Raw genomic sequence first — 22,988 nt, forward strand, 5'->3', positions numbered from 1 at the left:
TGATTTAAAAAAAAAACATGTCCTCCAACGGAGTACCTCTTTAAGGACGAAAGGACGAAGGGCGTACCTGTATGAATTTGTCCCACTCCTCTACTATGATGTCGGCTCAGGAGCTGACCCCGCGTCATAGTGGGGTGGTTCCGCCGGGACCTGTGGCTAATACAGACATGCGGTGATGCCTGGCATTAACCTTTTAGACACCACAATCAAAGTTGCTAGTGGCGTCTAAAAAAAAAAGTGGTGTCCCAATCAGCTTACAGGATGGCTGGATGGCCCTTACCTGCCTCCTCGCCATCCGAACATTGCTATGAAGCTCCAGTCAGCCATGGCAGGCTAAAGCAATGGAGCACCTATAACACTGATCAGTGCTATGCTATGGCCAATGCCAGATGTTTATTTACTTATTAATTTTTTTATAAATAGAAGGAAAGCATAACAAAAAAAACGATATAAATATTTTGACTAATATAGAATATATACATTAAATATAAAAATTTGGTATGGCTGTAATCATTCTAATATAGATTTACCTCATGGCTCAATTCCTTTTTTGCAAATTTATATACATTTTGTGCAGCAATTGGAAAAATTACACACTTGTGCACCAGATTTTGCATTGCGCTAAATCTGCAATAATGTAAAATTGCCCTTTGTTTTCATTTTACTCAATAAACCAAGCCCTTGGCTTCAGAACCTGTGCTTGTGTATAAATTGCTACCAAGCCGAAAACTCAACACATACATATCGCTACAATTTACCCAATTTTGCCTGTATTTTTTGACTACTAAGCTAGTGTGGATGAGTAATTGCCCCTCCGGACATATATTTTGAAGTAGATTGTAAGACAAATAATAAGGCATATTATAACTGCGGCAACGCACACGACCACTACAACAACAGTCACATTTATATTAGCAGGAGATGAGTTAGGTGTAATAGTTGATGGGGCAGCAACAGTTGTGTTTTTAGTTAACAAGGTCCCAGTAGAGTCACTTTCGCCAGTTGCGGAGCTTGTTGGTGTAACAGAGCTGTCAGTCGCTGTATTGGCTGGTCCATTAGGTGGCTGAGTGAAGTTGGTTGATGGAATAGTTTTGGAAAAAGTTGTTGAAGGAACAGTAGTGGCGTTGTTTTCCGTTGGTATCCTCTCGCTTGTAGTTGGTGGAATAGTTTGGGAAAAAGTTGTCGAAAGAACAGTAGTGCCGGTGTTTTCCGTTGGTATCCTCTCGCTTGTAGTTGGAATAGTTTTGGAAAAAGATGTTGAAAGAACAGGAGTGCCGGTGTTTCCCATTGATATCCTCTCACTTGTAGTTGGTGGAATAGTTTTGGAATAAGTTGTCGAAAGAACAGTAGTGCCGGTGTTTTCTGTTGGTATCCTCTCGCTAGTAGTTGGTGGAATAGTTTGGGAAAAAGTTGTTGAAAGAACAGTAGTGCCGGTGATTTCCGTTGGTATCCACCCGCTAGTAGTTGAGTTACTAGCAGAGACTCCATTGGGTGGCGAGGTGACTATAGAGGATGGGAATATGCTTACAGATGTGACAGAACTGCTAAAGGACAATGTTTTAGGGGTATCAGTTGAAGGAAAAGTTTCACTGGTAGGAGTGGTATGTGAGGTTGTAGGTGGTGATATAGAAGTGCCACTTTGGGAACTAGAAACGCCTTGTGGTGTTACGGATATGACAGTGGACGTTTCCGGGCTCGAGCTGGAGAGGATCACAGTCTGTGCTATGTTAGAAATATCTGACTCCTGATTCTTTTGATTAATGGCCGTCAGGGCAAAAAAGAGAACAATTCCATTTTTATCAGACATATTTCTAGGGTGAAAGGTGAATGATTCCTGGGATCCAAATCGTTGTGGAGTCAGGCCGGAGACATCAATTAAAGCGGAGTCCTTGAAGTTGTCCCTGAGATCTCTGGGATTCCTGCTCATCCGCAGGTCGTATTGTGAAGCTGAAAGATTAACAAGTTGGCACAAGATATTTTAAGGCTGAGAACCTGTGGATAGAACAGCTCCAATAAAGCCATAACACTTGCAGTTGCTAACAACATGAACAAGAATATGACCTTTACAAAATATAAGTAGAATGAAGGCCAGAAGTGTTACTTAGTACATAACATAATGAGGGAAGAAGTGAAACTTGTCTTTAGGAGAAAGGTTGACCATTTGGTGGGTTCTCTCAGTCACGTGGGTCCTAACATATTTAAATGGGCATAATCATTATTAAAAAAAAAATGACAAGTCATAAAGACATATGAAAAGTTTCGATCTGTCAGGGTCTGGATGTTCGGACTTTAACCAATCGGTAAAAAAAGCTGTGAGAAGAGTGCACTTAGAGTGTTCCCTCACGGCTCAGGATCACGTGATTAAAGGGGCACTCCACTGCCCCAGCGTTCAGAACATTTAGTTCCGAACGCTGGGTGCGGGCTGCGGGGGTTGTGACGTCACAACCATGCCCCCTCGTTATGTCACACCACGCCCTCTCAATGCACCCAACACTCAAAACTAAATGTTCTGAACACTGGGGCAGTGGAATACCCCTTTAAGGCAGTCTTATCTTTCAGACCAAAGAGTGAATTTGCCATTTAAATTTTACCCTTATGCAGCAGAACAGCTTCGTAAATGCCCAAGCACTAGGCTGCCTAATCCATCCATTGCCCAGCATTGGCAGCAGTAAATAAAAGGGGAACTGTGCATTATGGTTTTCATGCCTATAGTTGGGAACCTCCTCAACCATCTCTAAGGGCGAGTAAACCAGGTGTTCGTACTTTAACCAATCGATAAAACGAGCTGTAAGAAGAGCGCACTGAGCGTGTTCCCTCACGGCTCAGGATCATGTGATTAAAGGGGCACTCCACTGCCACATTTAGTTCTGAACGCTAAGTGCAGGCTGCGGGGGTCGTGACAACATGACAACGTCCTCTTGTTACGTCACACCACGCCCCCTCAAGGCAAGTCTATTGGAGGGGGAGTGGCGTGACATCACGACTCCCCGAAACCCGCACCCAATGTTCAGAACTAGATGTTGCAAACACTGGGGCAGTGGAAAACCCCTTTGAGGGGCAATCTTATCTTTCAGACCAAAGAGTGAATTTTAGGACCATATCCACAGCAATATATTAAATACAAAATGTGAATACAATTTATGTCAATTTACAAAAAAAAATAAAAAATATGCAGAAGAACAGCTACATATATGCCCGAGCACTAGGCTGCCTGATTCATCCATGGGCCAGTATTGGCAGTAGTGAAAATAAAAGGTCTTCTGCCTATTGGCAAAATAGGCAGCTGCCTAGAGTGTCCTCTTGATGGGGGCACTGCTCTGCCTGCTGCATAAAAGTTAATAGCCAGCATCCAAAGCAGCCGCTGCTCATCCAAAGCACCCACCCAGCCAGCACCAACGTGGCAACCTCCCCTGATACCAAAATAATCTGCATTTTTCAGTCTGCTGGAGGAGCGCAATGCCACCTCTGAGGCCAGACAGGCAGGTCCTGACATCACGCGTGCCTTCATACATCCACCCTATGAGGAGGAGGTTTGTTACAGTGTGTCACCCCAGTAGTAAGGTGGGGTGTGTCAAAGGGCAGAGCCAATGGGCAGGGTCAAGAGGTGGCAAAATTTTCTTTTGCCTAGGGTGGCAAAAACCCTCGCACCAGCCCTGACTGTGCATTATGGTTTGCATGCTTATAGTTGTGGACCTCCTCAACTCCCACTGAAAGGGGAGTAAACTGGATAGCCCTGATGTGTGAAAGGTTTACATCACTAAAGACATTGCTGGTAATGGACTATCACTAAAATTAGATTGTTTGTTTAAGGTTGTACATTCTGATATTGGCAAAGTTAAGCCAACCACGTGGCCTCTGAAAAATGCTAAGAAGAGTTGATATGTACCTAAGGAACATACTTCATCTGCATGGGGTCTCTAGGTTCTCTCAGCATTTTTGCAGCTTTTCTCCGGGTACTCTCGATTTTTTTCCACATTTCAAAAACATCCAGATAAGTTAAAGAGCACCTATCCTGATCTTATTAAATGTTATAATTCTCCCAGGTCACTGCCCCCATCATCATAAACCACCACCTGCCTTTATTTTTATTATTTGTTAGTTTTCTACCTTGATATTGCTCTTTATTTTCTGCTATTTTATTTATTTTCTGCTCAGTCTCAGTCAGATTCACAGACTGGGAAGGGGCGTTCCCCATCAGGCATAATATCATCTGAAGCCATACAGGGGAGAACTTCCTCCCTCACTCTGCTACACACAGCCCAGAGCAGTTCAATGTGAGATGAGCTATAATTGGCTAAGGCTGCACCCACCCAACTCAGCACTCCAGACTGCATTTCCTGATTTTGCACTTCTGCCAGGCCAGCAGGAGTCCGTACAGTCTGTACAAGAGATGGGGGAAATGTGCTCTGGACAAGTAGAGACACCTAGTGGCAGCTTTTTTAAACACACATAAAACATAGAAAACTTAATTTTTTATAAACAAAGTACATTAGAAAGATGTTTTATTTACCATAAGGAGTACAATAGCAAAAATTGGTTTTAATGAGAGTGCCAATTTAAAGGAAAAATGACAGCTGGTTCACACTCACTAAACCTAAGACAAATGGAATAGTTCGGTTGAACCTGAGTAAGCCGATGCATCATTTACATAAATCGGTGGTCCGGTTGCAAAGTTATAGACCCCATACTTAGTGAACTAATCTGGTCTTTTGCACAATGGAGGCGTAAGTATCCCTGGCTCCTTCCGCTGTGCTCTCGTCTGCTGTCCATCTTCTGCATTAATCTTCACTCTCACATCCTTATGATGTAAGAGCCTATGCCCACGGGAACGTTCTGCTATTCTAGATTCTCACGTTATTAGGATGTGAGGGTGAAGATTTATGCAGAAGATGGGTGGCATATGGGAGCAGTGAGCCAGGGGTGCTCGGAAAGCCATCTCCCACCTCCATTGTGCAAAAGACCAAATTAGCACTAACAACGGGGTCCATAACTCTGCAACTGGACCACTGGCTTCTGTAAATGATAGTTACATAGTTAGTATGATCAAAAAAAGACATATGTCCATCAAGTTCAACCAAGGAATTGAAGGAAAGGGTTATGGTGGGATGAAGTGAAAGGGATGGGATTATATTTCTGTATAAGCATTAATGTTATTTTGTTCTAGGAATGTATCTAATCCTGTTTTAAAGCTTTCAACTGTTTCTGCTTTGACCAGTTCCAGAGGTAGAGTGTTCCATAAATTCACAGTTCTTATGGTAAAGAAGGCGTGTCGCCCCTTGAGACTAAACCTTTTTTTTTTCTCCAGACGGAGGGAGAGCCCCCTTGTCCTTTGAGAGGGTTTAACCTGGAACAGTTTTTTCATATATTTTTTGTATGGGCCATTAATATACTTATATACATTGATCATATCCCCCCTTAAATGTATCTTTTCAAGACTAAACAAATGTAATTATTTTTATCTTTCCTCATAGCTAAGATGTTCCATGCCCCATATTAGTTTAGTCTCACGTCTCTGCACCCTTTCCAGCTCCACAACGTCCCTTTCATGAACTGGTGACCAAAACTGAACAGCATATTCCAGGTGAGGCCGTACCAATGCTTTATAAAGGGGGAGTATTATGTCCCTGTCCCTTGAGTCCATGCCTCTTTTGATACAGGACAACATCCTGCTGGCCTTAGAAGCAGCAGCCTGACATTGTGCTATTCTGTAGTCTGTGATCTACAAGTACACCCAGATCCTCCAGTGACTCTGCCAGTTTAACCCCCCCCCCCCCCCAAGACATACGATGTATGCAGAATTTTAGTACCCAGATGCATAACTTTACATTTATCCACATTGAACCTCATATGCCAAGTGGATACCCAGACACTTAGTCTATCCAAGTCATCCTGTAACTTATGCACATCCTCTATAGACTGTACCGTGCTACAAAGCTTGGTGTCATCTGCAAAGATAGAAACAGAGCTGTTAATACCATCCTCTATATACACAGCCCCCTCTATATACAGAGCTGTTAATACCATCCTCTATATCATTGATAAATAAATTAAACAAGAGTGGGCCCAGTACTGAACCTTTGGGTCACCACTAATAACCGGGGACCAATCAGAGTACGAATCATTGACCACCACTCTCTGGGTACGATCCATGAGCCAGTGTTCAATCCAGTTACAAACTAAAGTTTCCAAACCCAAAGACCTTAACTTACCTGTCAGACGACTATGAGGGACAGTGTCAAATGCTTTTGCAAAATCCAAAAACACTATATCCATTGAGGGGGCGTGTCAGATAGGGGATACATTTTTCACAACTGGATATCTCCTTTAATGATCTGTCATTGTTTGTTTTTTTGCATTTATATATCTAAAAAAATATTAGGATTTGTTTTGCTTTCTTTGGCCACCTGTCTCTCTTTTTGAATCTTTGTTGTTTTAATTACATTTTTACAGATTTTATCATGCTCTTTGTAATGTTTAAATGCTATAGCTGACCCATCAGATTTGTATTTTTTGAAGGCAATTTTTTTGTTGTTTATTGCTCTTTTAACATCAGTTGTCAGCCATGTAGGATTTAGTTTTAATCATTTATACTTGTTCCCCTTAGGAATAAATTTAGCTGTATATTTATTCAGTGTTGATTTGAAAATTTCCAATTTACCGTCTGTATCAGTATTTGGGGACACCTCCTCCCATTCTATGTCCTGTAGTGCAGCTTTTAGCCCACAGAAATTTGCCTTTATAAAATTATGTTTTTGCCCTGCCAACCTGTCTTTGTTTTCTACATTTTAACCTTTTAAGGACGCCGGGCGTATGCATACGCCCTGCATCCTGAGTCCTTAAGGACGTGGGGCGTATGCATACGCCCGTGGGAATTCCAGTCCCCGCAGCTAGCCGGTTGGGGACCGGAATGCCTGCTGAAATCATTCAGCAGGCATCCCGATACATCGCCGAGGGGGGTCCTGAGATCCCCCATGTCGGCGATCGCAGAAAATCGCATGTCAATTCAGACATGCGATTTTCTGCTATTCCGGGCTGATCGGGTCTCTGGTGACCCAATCACCCGCAAAATAGGGATGATCGGAGCTGTCAGGGACAGCCCTGATCATCCTGAGGGATAGGAGCGAGGTCGCAGTGCTGCGATCTCCTCCTATCCCCTGCCATCGGTCAGAACTGATTCTGACCCATGGCGGGGCAGGACAGTGGGTTGCAACCCCCCATTCTGCCCACCCCTGGATGTCGAGGGGATCGTGGGAAGAAGATGGAGGCCGGTACCTGGAGGAGAAGATGCCTGGGGACCCCGGATTGTCGCTGAAGACTGCTGGCTCAGGTAGGGAAACCACGTTGGGGAGGGGGGGGGGTAATGAAAGTGAAAGTAAAGTGATCTTTACTGTGGCAACCACTAGGAAGGCCAAACTGCAACTCCCAGCATGCCCAGACAGCCAAAAGCTGTCTGGGCATGCTGGGAGTTGTAGTTTTGCAACATCTGGAGGGCCACAGTTTGGAGACCACTGTCACAGTGGTGCCCAAACTGTAGCCCTCCAGATGTTGCCAAACTACAACTCTCAGCATGCCCAGACTGCCCAGGCATGCTGGGAGTTGTAGTTCTGTAACATCTGTCCCTTCAGATTTTGCAATTTTCATGACATTTTTGAAAATTGCTGCTCTACTTTGAAGCCCTCTAATTTTTTCAAAAAACAAAAATATGTCCATTTTATGATGCCAACATAAAGTGGACATATTGTATTTGTGAATAAAAATAAAATGTATTTGGAATATCCATTTTCCTTACAAGCAGAGAGCTTCAAAGTTAGAAAAATGCAACATTTTCCAAATTTTCATGAAATTTGGGGATTTTCCCCCAAAAAAGGATGCAAGTAACGACGAAAATTTACCACCAAAATAAAGTAGAATATGTCACGAAAAAACTGCCTCAGAATCAGAATATTCGGTAAAACGTTTTCGAGTTATTAATTCGTAAAGCGAAGGTGGTCAGAATTGCAAAAAAGGGCTGCGTCCTTGAGGGGTTAAGTCAAAAGTAACTATCCTGTGGTCACTATTCCCAAGGTTTTCACGCACAGTTGCATTCCACACCAGCTCTGCATTGTTAGAAATGACCAGATCCAACAGAGCATCACTTCTTGTTGGGTCCTCCACAAACTGGCCCATAAAATGATCCTGCAATAAATTTAGGAATTGTCTCCCTTTTGTAGTTTAAGCCAAACCCCGACCCAATCTATATTTATATAGTTAAAATCTCCCATTATTACCATTGTACCTGCCCATTTACTTAGGTTCACCTGCCTCATACCCCATGTATTGTGTCAAGTGTCTGTGAATCAGCTGTCTGTTTCCATTAATTTGAAATGTAGGTGGTAAGGCACAGAAGGTCACCTTTGCCACTTTATATTCATTTTGTCATCGAAATCTTAGATGAGTCGACCCCTATAACTAGTAGCTTTCACCAGATACGGTTTTTACTTCGTGTTTTTTGCACTCTTGGACAGGAATCGCTCGTACAGTTTTTGATCCAGTTTTTGAGCCGAACTCAGAAGTGGATCCAGAAAGAAGGTGACGTCACGAGGGGGCGTGGACTGATGTCATGTCTTCAGTCCCTGAAACATAGAGGTTTCCGAGATTGGAGCAGCAGCCCAGCATAGAATGCGGGTGCTGCACGGAGATCGGTGGGGTCCCAGAAAAGTTGACCAGCTGCCCATAGGGAGCAGTTATATTGCTTCATTTATTTTCCAGAGGCCTTTTCAAAAATAAAAGAAGTGATCAGATTGGTTGCTTTGGGCAACTGGTTGACTTTTCCTCTGCAAAAATGTTGATTAATCTACCGGGTCATTATGGGTTGGAAAAAGTCTGCATGCACACTTAATTTTTTGTCGACAATTCCTTAAATATTTACTCCCAACATTGGGCCTGATTTACTATTATAAACCCGACCTGTTTTGTTGAGTTGTGCGTTAGAATTTGCGACCAAAAAAATCAAGAACCCGACCAACTCTCCATTTAACTGAGAAAACCCGAAAAAGGAGAATAGTCGACAGGAAAAGGGGGCGTGGTTGCCAAAAAAGAAATGTGTCCCCGACATTTTCAAAAAATCCCAACATATTTACTATGGTTTCCACAGAAAATGTGGAGGATTTGAGCTCTTGAAGACCCCACATCTCCAAGCATTTGTAAAAAAAGCAAAACGTAGGGAAAATTGCAAAATGTTGGGAATCCTGAGTAAATACCAGGGGTGTAGCTATCGAGGTAGCAGAGGTAGCAGTTGCACTGGGGCCCTGGTGCCCTAAAGCACATCTGCACCATAAGAGACCAGTGTTATAGTTGGCACATGGGGCCCTGTTGCAGATTTTGCATCAAGGTCCAGAAGCTACAAGTTACGCCTCTGGTAAGTACCCTGGAAAAATATCTGTTGGGAAAAAATCCACAAAGAAAACTACACTCCACTCTAGTAAATCAGGGCCATTGCCTTCAAAATTCCTTTTGAAATAAAATAATTGGGAATTGACAAGTAGGAATCCCTGCCCCTCTTGTTTAGTTCTCTATGTATATGTGTTGTGTTCTCTACTTAAAGGGGTATTCTGCTGCTTAGCGTTTGGAACAAACTGTTCCGAACGCTGGAGCCGACACCAGGAGCTTGTGATGTCATAGCCCCGCCCCCTAATGATATCACTCCCCGCCCCCTCAATGCAAGTCTGTGGGAGGCTGTCACGCACCTTCCCATAGACTTGCATTGAGGGGGCGGGGCTATGACATAACAAGCTCCCCGCACTGGCTCCAGCTTTCGCAAAAGTTTGTTCCTAATGCTGAGCTGCAGAGTAACCCTTTAACGACAGTTTATTTATAGCAAGACAACCGGCTATAGAAAGTTATAGCGACCTATAAAGAGGGGTGAAGCGGTATTATCGCTTACTGGAAGTTTTTGTTTCTCTTTGCTTAGCTGAAATGTCATAGTTAATAACAGCTGTTTGTCACCAAGGATATGGACAGCAGAATTGGAGGTTTTCTTCAGTGCACATTGTGCCACATGTGTACATCTCTGGAGCAGCAGCTTCAGGGTGAATACCGCTGTGACAAATGTCAGCATGTTGCCCACCTGGAAGCTCGTATTAGAGATCTAGAGGAGCAAAATGCAACATTGAGGGCGATTGACAATCTTACAGAGCAAGCAGTTAGTGGGGTAGAAATGGAGGTTGGAGAAACTAGCCAGGAGGCCCAAGTAGGGAGCTGGGTTAATGTAGTTAGAGGGACTGGAAAGGGGGCAAGGAAAAGGAAGGCCACTTCTGCTTCTGATCTCCCAAGTAAAATTGCCAAGTTGGGCGATAATGCGAGGGCCTCAGTATCAGGGATGGCAACCCTAGTGGATACTGGTCTCCCTAACAGCCGGGGGAACAGCTCAACTAGTAGTGTGGGGGATGGTAACGCAGGTAGGCCAAGACAGTTAGTTGTGGTAGGGGATTCTATAATCAGGAAGACGGATAGAATAATTTGTCGCCAAAACCACCTCAACCGAATGGTTTGCTGTCTCCCTGGTGCCAGGGTTCGGCATGTGGGGGAAAGGGTGGACAAATTACTAGGGGGGGCTGGGGATGACCCAGCTGTCATGGTCCATGTGGGAACCAACGACAGAATACATTGTAGATGGAGGTCCTTGAAAAATAATTACAAGGAACTAGGTGCCAAGCTGAAGGGAAGGACCTCTAAGGTTGTGTTCTCTGGAATACTTCCTGTGCCATGCGCATCGCAGGAAAGACAGCGGGAGCTTAGGGAGTTAAATGCATGGCTTAAGTCGTGGTGTAAGGGGGAATGGTTTGTGTTTTCAGAGCACTGGGCTGACTTTTCATTTGGGTACAAACTCTATTCTACGGATAATTTGCACCTGAATGGAAGGGGGTCTGCTGTGCTGGGGGAGAGAATCCTGGAAGGGGTGGCTGAGTATTTAAACTAGGTGAGTGGGGGGAGGATAATAAAGCAAAGAAAGCAGACAGTGGGATGGATAGACTAGAGAGGGGTCAGGACATAATGGTGGGTGAAGAGGAGTCCTGTGGGGGGAGGTTAAGAGCAGTGGATAAGGAGATCCATGGGTTACAAACCAGCCGTAAAAATAAATGTAGCCTGAAAAATTGTAATCCCAATAATTCAAAAAATTCCATTAGCCCCAATAACTCAATAACTACAATAAGCCCGATTAACTAAAAAAATACCATTAGCCCCAATAACTTAAATAATAACGTTAGACCCAATAACTCAAAAAATCCCATTAGCCCCAATAACTTAAATAGTACAATTAGCCCTTATAGTAACTCAAATAATAACATTAACCCCCCAGAAGCCTAGCAAATAAAATGGGGGAGCTTGAGGCCTTGATACTGGAGGAACATATTGATATAGTTGGGGTCACTGAGACATGGTTGGTGATATAGTTGGGGTCACTGAGACATGGCTGGACTCCTCGCATGACTGGGTCGTTAATCTGCAGGGGTTTACATTGTTTCGCAAGAATAGAATGAACAGAAAAGGTGGTGGAGTCTGTCTGTATGTAAGAAGTGGCATGAAAGTCAGTGTGAACGATGCCATAGTGTGTGATGATTCTGAGGAGGTGGAATCACTGTGGGTAGAATTACAAAAAGAGGGAACTACAGAAAAAATATTTGGTGTAATCTACCGACCCCCTAATATCACTGAAGAGATAGAAGTGTATGGATGTGTATAAGTTACAAGATGACTTGGATAGACTAAGGGGGAGATTTATCAAAGGATTTAGACTGGTTTTTCTTGTCTAAATTTGTCGCACAGAAAGTCGCAGTCTAAATATGTGCGGCTTTTCTGCGACTTTTGCTCTAGAGAATTTTTAGAACATGATGCATGCAAGTCTATTTTAGACTGAAATGCATTGGAAAATGCATTGGTGCTGAATTCATCAAAAGCGACTTTTCTGCGACAAGGCGCATAGGCTGAAAGTACGCCGAAATGTCAGACCATGTTGGAGCAGGTTTAAATATAGACTAAACCATAGATCATGCAGTCTGTGCACAAAATTTATCAAGAGCTGTGCGCCATTTTATCAATTGGGCGAACAATAGACCAGCCAAACATTCTGTTGTTTGGTCTATATTGATGCGGGACATAGACAACTTTGATAAATATCCCCCTAAGTGTCTGGGCATCCACTTGGCAAATGAGGTTCAATGTGGATAAATGTAAAGTTATGCATCTGGGTACTAATAACCTGCAGCGTCGTATGTCTTAGGGGGCTGTGTATATAGAGGGGGGGGGGCTGTGTATATAGAGGGGGGGGGGCTGTGTATACTAATAACCTGCATGCGTCGTATGTCTTAGGGGGGATTAAACTGGCAGAGTCACTGGTAGAGAAGGATCTGGGTGTACTTGTAGATCACAGACTACAGAATAGCATGCAATGTCAGGCTGCTGCTTCCAAAGCCAGCAGGATATTGTCATGTATCAAAAGAGGCATGGACTCGAGGGACAGGGACATAATACTCCCCCTTTATAAAGCATTGGTACGGCCTCATCTGGAATATGCTGTTCAGTTTTGGTCGCCTGTCCATAAAAGGGACACTGCGGAGTTGGAAAGGGTGCAGAGACGCGCGACTAAACTAATATGGGGCATGGAACATCTTAGCTATGACGAGCGATTAAAGGAGTTACAATTGTTTAGTCTTGAGAAGAGACGTTTAAGGGGGGATATGATAAACGTATATAAGTATATTAATGGCCCATACAAAAAATATGGAGAAAAACTGTTCCAGGTTAAACCCCCCCAAAGGACAAGGGGGCACTCCCTCCGTCTGGAGAAGAAAAGGTTTAGTCTAAAGGGGCGACACGCCTTCTTTACCATGAGAACTGTGAACTTATGGAACAGTCTACCTCAGGAACTGGTCACAGCAGGAACAATTAACAGCTTTAAAACAGGGTTAGATACATTCCTGGAACAAAATAACATTAATGCTTATGCAGAATTATAAAACTACATCCCTTCCCCTTATCCCCTTACACCCTTCCCTTCAATTCCCTGGTTGGACTTGATGGACGTATGTCTTTTTTCAACCATACTAACTATGTAACAGTCATTGACATAGCCCAAAATAAATGGCATACCTTGGCCTTGGTCCAGATCTCCACCGGTTGCTGTCCACAATAAGACCACAGAGTTTCCTTTCACATTCGCTTCCAAATCAGTAATTCTACAAGGTTTGTGGGTGATGACTTGTGGTGCTGCCGGTACTTTATTTACTATAAAGGTGCCCCCCGAAGCCATTCTACTAATGTGGCCGACAATAATACGGAGATCTTCAGCGCTGACTGGTGGCCTTGGATGATTCAGCAATATTCTGCCTGTAAAAAGTACATTGAATTTTGTGCACCTTTTGTATCTTTACTGGAGAGTGTGTCACACATTTACCATAATAATAATACATCAAAAATAAATACAAAGTACACTCACTGGCCACTTTATTAGGTACACCTTGTTCAATTGCTTGATAACTAAAATAGCTAATCAGCCAATCACATGGCAGCAACTCAATGCATTTAGGCATGTAGACGTGGTCATAATAACTTGCTAAAGTAAAAACTGAACATCAGAATGGGGAAGACAGGTGTACCTTCCAACTGCAATTTAAATGGGCACTGTCATTAAAGCAAATTTTTGCTATTGCACTCCTTATGGTAATAAAAAAATGTTTCTAATGTATTTTGTTTAAAAAAAAAAAAAAAAAAAGTTTTCTATGTTTTGTGTTTAAAAAAGCTGCCACTAGGCGTCTCCCTACTTGTCCAGAGCACATTTCCCCATCTCTTGCACAGACTTTGGACTCCTGCTGGCCTGGCAGAAGTCCAAAATCAGGAAATGCAGTCTGGAGTGCTGAGGGGTGTGTGTGCAGCCTTAACCAATCATAGCTCCTCTCACACTGAACTGCTCTGGGCTGTGTGTAGCAGAGTGAGGGAAGAAGTTCTCCCCTGTATGGCTTGAGATGATGTCACACCTGCAGGGGGAATGCCCCTTCCCAGTCTTTGAATGTGACTGAGCAGAAAATACAGAGCAATATCAAGGTAGAAAACTAAAAAATAATAAAAATAAAGGCAGGGGGTGGTTTTTCGTGATGGGGGAAATGAACTGGGAGGATTATAATATTTAACAAGATCATGAGAGGTATTTAAGTGACTTTGAACCGCTGATACAAGGCAGGATGGATACTCTGACCGCTCCGTCTGGCCTCAACAACCATGATACCTTCACAATTCTCTTGACCACGTCTACACGCCTAAATGCATTAAGTTGCTGCCATGTGAATTGCGGATTAGTTATTTGTGTTAACGAGCAATTGAATCTAATAAATTAGCCAGTTAGTGCATCTTCATCAAGTGGCATCTAAAGGAGGAACAGAAAGCAGAATTGTAATACAGAGCTACAGGAGACGCAATGGGCCCCCATACAGCCCCCTGCCTCCCTAATAAAGTAAGTTAAAGGAGCAGACTGGCCAAATAAATCTTATCCCTTATCCATAGGATAGGGGATAAGATGTCTGATCCCGGGGGGCCCACTGCTGGGGCCTGGCGTGAAGTCACGTCTCCAGTCCCGGAAACACAGAGGTTTCACATAGAATGCAGGTCCTGCACGGAGATGGCGGGGGGTCCCAGCAGTGGGCCCCCCGGGATCAGACATCTTTTCCCCTTTCCTTTAGATAGGGGATAAGATGTCTTTGGCCAGAATACCCCTTTAACTAATAAATTGGACATATAAAATGACTTACCATCTTCTATGTATCCAGGGATGTGAAGAGCGTGACTTCTGAGCAGCACAAGACCATTCTTTCCTTCTTGAGATTCCACGTGGACTTTTAAATTATATCTTCCATTTTCAGAGAAAGAAGTAAAGTATCTTGAGTAGACGCCATCATTTCTGAACACATCAGCACCTAATAAAAATAAAAATAAATGGATGACTACATACATTACTTATAAGACAATATTTTTTTTGTGGAAAAAAACTTTTTTTGTTCGCAAAATGTAAATTGCTTCCTGGAAAAGGGCTAAGAGTTACCTGCTCCATTGTCTAGAAGTTCTACAGTCACCGTACGGCCACTTTCTGCTTCTACAGTCGCTGTCACATGTAAGTTGGTCACAGGCAGGAGATCCTGGCGCACCGAGGTGTAGATGATCATGGGGTCGGGGTAATCATTTGTGTCCGTGTTCATATGGACATTTATGGTAACTGGAGGCACATTTTCACCCGCGGCCTTGGATGTCACTATTATACCTACTTCTCTATTTATGTCCAGATTATTACAAAGGGAGTAATTCCAGGCCCCAGTCTATAGAAAAAAAAAAAAAAAAAAAAATATATATATATATATATATATATATATATATATATATACATATATAAATAAATATATTTTACACATGATCATATTGAAAAATAAAAGCTCAAAAATAAAAAGGTAGCTGGCTTTGTTTTAACTTCTCAACAACCCACTTATTAAGGGCCTTAAAGTGGCTGTCCCTTATTTAGGTGATAAGTAAGAGGAGTCTGATCAGTTGGGGTTCGTCTGCACGGACCCCAATGGGTCACAAGAGCAGGGATCTCTTAAAGGAGTAGTGTAGAGAACTATAACGTATCCCCTATCCAAAGGATAGGGGATAAGCTATAGATCACGGAGGGTCCGACTGCTGGGACCCCTGCCATCTCCTGAATGGGGTCTCAGCAGTCTGCTGGAAGGGGGCGTGCTGACCCCGCATGAAGCAGTGGCCAACATGCCCCCTCCATGTAACCCATAGAGATGCATAGATGGGCGTGTTGGCCGCGGCTTCCTGCGGGGGTAGGAACGGCTGCTTCCAGACTACCCATTCAGGAGTTCGCAGGGGGTCCCAACGGTCAGACCCCCCCTCTCCCCACAATCTATAACTTATCCCCTATCCTTTGTTTGTATAGGGGATAAGTTATTTTTCACTGCACTACTCCTTTAAAGGGGTACTCCACTGGCCAGCGTTCAGAACTAAATGTTCGTAATGCTGTTTTCGCACTGTGGGGGTTGGCCAACGCCCTTTGTAACGTTGTGGCCATGCCCCCTTAATTCAAGTCTATGGGAGGGGGCGTGACGGCCATCATTGACCTGCATAGAGGAAGCGTGATCATGATCGACCCCTGCAGCATGAAAACAGCGTTAGGAACAATTAGTTCTGAATGCTGGCCAATGGAGTACTCCTTTAACTCCTGAGTAAATGTAGTGACAGCACTAATGCTCAGCTGAGGCTCTATTCACTTTCATGGGACGACCAAAGATAGATGGACCCCCACTGATCAGATACTAATCATACAGGATAGGTGATAAGTGTTGAATCACTGGGGGTCTAAACACTGAGATCCCCCACAATCCCCAGAACAGGGCCCTTAGATTGAGCTGCTCCATTCATTTCTATGGGAACGCTAAAAATACCTGAATAAAGCCCTCAGGCATCTCTGGTGCTCCCATAAATAAATGAAAGCTGACAATGTGGAATTATTTTTCTAAAGGACACAGAGCATGCCCAGTAAGGTCTCCAATTCAGTTAAATGGGACAGCTCCAGTCTATTGTTGCCTTTGTCCATGGGGCTTGTGTTAAGTATATATCTAAATGCTGTTAAAAAAAAGAACTCAGGCAAGAAGGATGACCCCATGATGTATAAAAAAAATGAAATGGAAATAGAAAATACACGAGTATCCCTTTAAGATATTATATACTAAAATACAATTAAATGTTAAATAAATAAATACATAAGTAAATAACTATCCTATATATAGATCACACTTCTGCGTGGATAAATGATTCCGTTCAGATAATTTCATATATATATATATATATATATATATATATATATATATATTACCTCCGCTTTTCCTGGGATTTGAAGTCTAGATGAACTAGAATGAGTATTATTGATGAATTCAGCCTCGGTGTAACATTTTCCATTGGGATCCTGCAGATGGATGCTGGGTACTGTACTCCGCCATGTTACTAGGAAGAAAGTGGATGCGCCAACTGTGCTGTCAATAAATATGGTGCCGTTCAAACAACCTCCTGGGGCAAGATCTAAACTTCTAGATTCCAGCTGTTACAATACAAGGATAATAAACCAGGAGACTTATTAAAATGTGCCATGAACACAAAAAATTATACCTATAAAGAACTTAACTCATTTGCATGAACATTCGCTTTGCATTCAGGTCCTCTATAAAAGGGTTGTCTGGGGAACAAAAAGGGTGTTACTTGTTCTGCTTCATGGTGCGCCACCTCTCAACCCCCACTGATCAGAACTTTTAACATGTCACTATGTCAATAGTTTTAGGATGATGCTATCCTCTAAAGCTAAATACCAATTACCAACAAATGGCTTGAATCTTACCAGGACAGGCTGTTGAGTAACATCACCATTTTGACTGGAGATAGCACTGAAGGCGTTGAGTAAATCACTTCCGTTAGATGTATCTGGGATATAATGTTTTTGTCCTCCTGAAAAAGAAGGAATTACTTATTTGCTATAATTTTTTTCCATATTTAGGTACTTTCACTGTCACCAGCCATTCACTGTCACCTGCCCCCGCAATCTCTGTGCAGCACCCGGCGTTCTAATCAGTATGTTTAGAATGCTTGGTTTTGATGGTCGGAGACGTGACGTCACACCACGCCCCCTCCATTCATGTCTACGGGAGGGGGCGTGACAGCTAGAAAAAAGCTGTCACATATTCTCCCATATACATGAATGGAGGGGGCATGGCCGCTGTGGTCGCTAGCCATTTGGCACAGAGCAGGATGAGGTCGTAGGGGTCCCAGGCACAATCCCCCCCCCCCAACATCTAGGGGCAGAGTACCCCTTTTAGTGCTCAGCTGTTTTTGGAAGCCTCATAGACCGTGAAAGTAGCAGCAGTGTGCATCACTGTCGCGCCCCCTCCCATAGACATGAATGGAGGAGACATAGCATGACGTCACGCCTCCTTTCCGGAAAACAAGCGTTCTAAACATATGGTTTAAACTGCTGGGTGCTGCATGGAGATCGTGGGGGTCCCCAGCGGCAGGATCCCCGCGATCATACATCTTATCCCCTATCCTTTGGATAGGGGATAAGATGTCTGTAGGTGGAGTACCCCTTTAAAGTGAACTTTTCGTGGTAAGCTTCTACGCTTTTGTTATTTTTGGTAATGTCTAAGTTTCAACAGTGATTAAGGTCCGTGCCAAAATGCAAAATGGCCTCAATGTTTTTTTTATTTTTCTCTTAGATTCAATTTAATGTTGTGATGTAGCATGGTAACATCTGTGAAAACTCTGCCTCCTTGCTCGTCCTCACCTTCCAGCTCTTCCTTGATCGATGTTCAAAGCTCAGTAACAAGGAGGGTCTGGGAGGTGAGAGAAAGCAAGAAAGCGGGCCGGGCTGTGGCACTTAAGGAGTTTGGCCCTACCTCATTGACACTTGGCTGAGAAGTAAATAGAGGATTTGATAAGTTTGTCAATGGCAATAAGCTTCAGGAAAGGTACAGTGTATTCGTTTCATAACAGAAAATACAGCTAACAGATTACATTTAAAGGGGTGCTCTGCTGTAAACATCTTATCCCCTATCTCGGGGCCGGCAGAGGCTTCTGGAACAAGGAAGCTTGCAACTTCCACGTTCGTGATGTCACACTACGCCCCCTCCATTCATGTCTATTAGAGGGGGTGTGATGGCTAGTACATAGCCATCACGCCTCCTCCCATAGATATGAATGGAGGGGGCATGGCAGCTTTAAACGCCAGTTATCATGTACAGAGCGAAGTTCTCTTCATGCACCGAATGACAGGGGTGCTGCAGTGGAGTACCCCTTTAAGGCTAGGGTCTCACATAGCACATCTGCAGTGTATTTGATGCTGTGGCATGTGTCCTGCTTTGTCTGCGTGCATCCGCTACATGCAACCCTACATTAAAAATGTATTATTTAACTATTTATTTCTTTTTGGCCACCTTTTGTGTGACATGTCTAATGTCTGCATTAGTCTATTATGAGGAAAGGCAATTTACTTAATTTACAATCATGGGGTGCATCAATAGGGCATAGATGCCCACGACAAGGAAATAATTCTACCGCTGTACAAATCACTAGTCAGACCACACATAGAATACTGTGTACAGTACTGGTCAGACCACACATGGAATACTGTGTACAGTACTGGTCAGACCACACATAGAATACTGTGTACAGTACTGGTCAGACCACACATAGAATACTGTGTACAGTACTGGTCAGACCATACATGGAATACTGTGTACAGTACTGGTCAGACCACACATGGAATACTGTGTACAGTACTGGTCAGACCACACATAGAATACTGTGTACAGTACTGGTCAGACCACACATAGAATACTGTGTACAGTACTGGTCAGACCACACATAGAATACTGTGCACAGTACTGGTCAGACCATACATAGAATACTGTGCACAGTACTGGTCAGACCACTCATAGAATACTGTGTACAGTAATGGTCAGACCACACATAGAATACTGTGTACAGTACTGGTCAGACCACACATAGAATACTGTGTACAGTACTGGTCAGACCACACATAGAATACTGTGTACAGTACTGGTCAGACCACACATAGAATACTGTGTACAGTACTGGTCAGACCACAAATAGAATACTGTGTACAGTACTGGTCAGATCACACATAGAATACTGTGTACAGTACTGGTCAGACCACACATAGAATACTGTGTACAGTACTGGTCAGACCACACATAGAATACTGTGTACAGTACTGGTCAGACAACAAATAGAATACTGTGTACAGTACTGGTCAGATCACACATAGAATACTGTGTACAGTACTGGTCAGACCACACATAGAATACTGTGCACAGTACTGGTCAGACCACACATAGAATACTGTGTACAGTACTGGTCAGACCACACATAGAATACTGTGTACAGTACTGGTCAGACCACACATAGAATACTGTGTACAGTACTGGTCAGACCACACATAGAATACTGTATACAGTACTAGTCAGACCACACATAGAATACTGTGTACAGTACTGGTCAGACCTCACATAGAATACTGTGTACAGTACTGGTCAGACCACACATAGAATACTGTGTACAGTACTGGTCAGACCACACATAGAATACTGTGTACAGTACTGGGCACCAGTGTACAAGAAAGATATAGTGGAGCTGGAGAGGGTTCAAAGACGGGCAACCAGGGTAATATGGGGAATGGGAGGACTACAGTACCCAGAAAGATTATCAGAATTAGGGTTATTTAGTTAAGAAAAAAGAAGGCTTAGGGGAGACCTAATAACTATGTATAAATATATCAGGGGGCCGTACAGAGATCTCTCCATGATCTATTTATACCCAGGACTGTATCTATAACAAGGGGGCATCCTCTACGTCTAGAGGAAAGAAGGTTTCTACAGCAGCACAGACGGGGATTCTTTACTGTAAGAGCAGTGAGACTGTGGAATTCTCTACCGGAGGAGGTGGTCATGGTGAACTCTGTAAAATAATTCAAAAGGGGTCTGGATGCATTTTTGGAGAGTAAGAACATCACTGGTTATGTATTTTAGATTTATAGGGACAGAAGGTTGATCCAGGAATTTATTCTGATGCCATATTTGGAGTCGGGAAGGAATTTTTACCTCTAGTATGAGGGTTTTTTGCCTTCCTCTGGATCAACTCAGTAGGGACTCATTAGGGATATAGGTTGAACTTGATGGACTCTGGTCTTTTTTCAACCTTATGGACTATGTTACTATGTTACAGGGTATACTATGGGAGAGACTGCAATCATTATCCCATAAACAGTGTTGTTCACCAATTCCTTGCATTTGAAGTAAAGACTTCTACACCCTGTTCTAAGTTATTATGCAAATTGTATATTTCTTATTTACCTAAATAATTTATGTAAATAACAGTCAGCATAATTCTCATGTTATCAAGTATTAAAGAGTCCTGATAACAGGATTTTTTTAAACATAAAAAACCTACAATGGACTGTTCCAAATTATTACGCACAGTAAGTCTCAAAACACTTTATAGGTTGTAAAGAACTGAAAATTGTCATTTGTTGTGTTTGCAGCATAATTACTGAAATCAAAAGCTATTTCAATCAAACTTTTAGCAACATTTTAACTTTTTAAACATTTTAACGGGTCGCGTTACATTTTAACATAGGATCCCTTATTTAATAGAAGCTTCACAAGTCTTGTATCCATTGAACTTGTGAGTTTTTGGACAGTTTCTGCTTGAATTTGTTTGCAAGATGTCAGAATAGCCTCCCAGAGCTGCTGTTTGGATGTAAACTGCCTCCCACCCTCATAGATCTTTTGCTTGAGGATGCTCCAAAGGTTCTCAATAGGATTGAGGTCAGGGGAGGATGGAGGCCACACCATGACTTTCTCTCCTTTTATCCCCATAGCAGCCATTGATGCAGAGGTATTCTTTGCAGCATGAGATGGTGCATTGTCATGCATGAAGATGATTTTATTACAGAAAGCATAGTTCTTTCTTCTGTACCAGGGAATAAAGTGGTCAGTCAGAAACTCCACAAACTTTGCAGAGGTCATCTTTATACCTTTGGGGACCCTAAAGGGGCCAACCAACTTTCTTCCCTTGATTCCGGCCCAAAACATGACTCCACCACCGCCTTGCTGATGCCACAGCCTTGTTGGAACAGAGTGGCTGTCCACCAACCATCCGCTACTCCCTCCATCTGGACCATCCACGGTTGCACGGCACTCATCAGTGAACAGGACTGTTTGAAAACTAGTCTCCGTATATTTTTCTGCCCATTGCAGCCCTTTCTGCTTGTGAGCATTGGTCAAAGTCATCTGTATGTCCTGACATGCCGGCATCCTGTTATCTCAGCAATCTGCAGAATGAGGGAATACAGGGAATGCCGTCATGTCATTACGTACAGATGGACCACAAACGTCATCAGGGGGCTGGCTTGTGTGGAAATGCATGAAACAGCCAAGCCTGACACCAGCTGCCGCCTCCAGCCGTAAAGGATTCTGAGACGAACGTCATCAGAACCTAAACGGAAATGCAAGACCTGGGGGGACCATAAAAGAATTTAAAAAAAGACTATCCACGGCAGACTGGTATAGCAAGTAAATGTACAACTAGCATAATTCATCATAATGAGCAGGATAGTTAAAAGTTAGTTAAGCCTGGAATACCCCTTTAACCTGTCTAAACTGTCATAACTATTTGGCCCTGATACATATTTTAAATGGGCGCTGTCATTAAAAATTTTTTTGCTATTGCAATCTTTCTGAACTTTGTTTTAAAAAAACAAACAAACAAAGTTTTCTATGTTTTATTTGTGTTTTTAAAAAAAAGCTGCCACTGTCTCCCTACTTGTCAAGAGCACATCCCCCCCCCCCCCCCCCCCCCATCTCGCTTGCCTGGCAGAAATCCAAAATCAGGAAATGAAGTCTGGATTGCTGAGGGTGTGTGTGTGCTCATCTCACACTGAACTGCCCTGGGCTGTGTGTAGCAGAGTGAGGGAGGAAGTTCTCCCCTGTATGGCTTCAGATGATGTCACGCCTGCTGGGGAACGCCCCTTCCCAGTCTGTGAATCTGACTGTCTGAGCTGAAAATACAGAGCAATATGAAGGTAAAAGAAACCAAATGAAAAGCATGGGGTGGTTTATCATAATGGGGGAAGTGAACTGGGAGGATTATAAAATTTTATAAGATCATGGGCTGCACCTACCAGTCATATCTGCAATATGTTCAAGTTCTGCTGATGCATCAGGGCCCAGTGCCATTACATGTATGACGGCTCCACTAGCTGAGACCTCCTTGGTGCACTTTGCAAAGTTTGATTCTCCATCAAAGGCCAGCAATATTTCACTGCCAGCCGCCGAGCCATCCAACCCTTCATTAACCTGCAATGAGAATGACAAATCCAAGTCACGTACAATGAGGCTTCT

The 22,988-nt window shown here is 43.2% G+C and overlaps 1 protein-coding gene across 1 annotated transcript in view; it reads right to left on the reverse strand.

Annotated features, from left to right (window-relative positions):
* The window catches only part of LOC130277104 (calcium-activated chloride channel regulator 1-like), an 89,852-nt gene that overhangs the window by 39,513 nt on the left and 27,351 nt on the right, over positions 1-22,988 (reverse strand). The window contains exons 8-14 of the mRNA XM_056527418.1: positions 22,769-22,943; positions 17,414-17,520; positions 16,898-17,119; positions 15,071-15,341; positions 14,781-14,945; positions 13,129-13,365; positions 905-1,947 (exon numbers count right to left, since the gene is read on the reverse strand). Coding sequence (XP_056383393.1) covers positions 905-1,947; positions 13,129-13,365; positions 14,781-14,945; positions 15,071-15,341; positions 16,898-17,119; positions 17,414-17,520; positions 22,769-22,943 — 2,220 coding nt within the window. The remainder of the gene's footprint in view (positions 1-904; positions 1,948-13,128; positions 13,366-14,780; positions 14,946-15,070; positions 15,342-16,897; positions 17,120-17,413; positions 17,521-22,768; positions 22,944-22,988) is intronic.

Source organism: Hyla sarda, chromosome 6 (genome assembly GCF_029499605.1).
Source record: "Hyla sarda isolate aHylSar1 chromosome 6, aHylSar1.hap1, whole genome shotgun sequence".
Lineage (NCBI taxonomy): Eukaryota > Metazoa > Chordata > Amphibia > Anura > Hylidae > Hyla > Hyla sarda.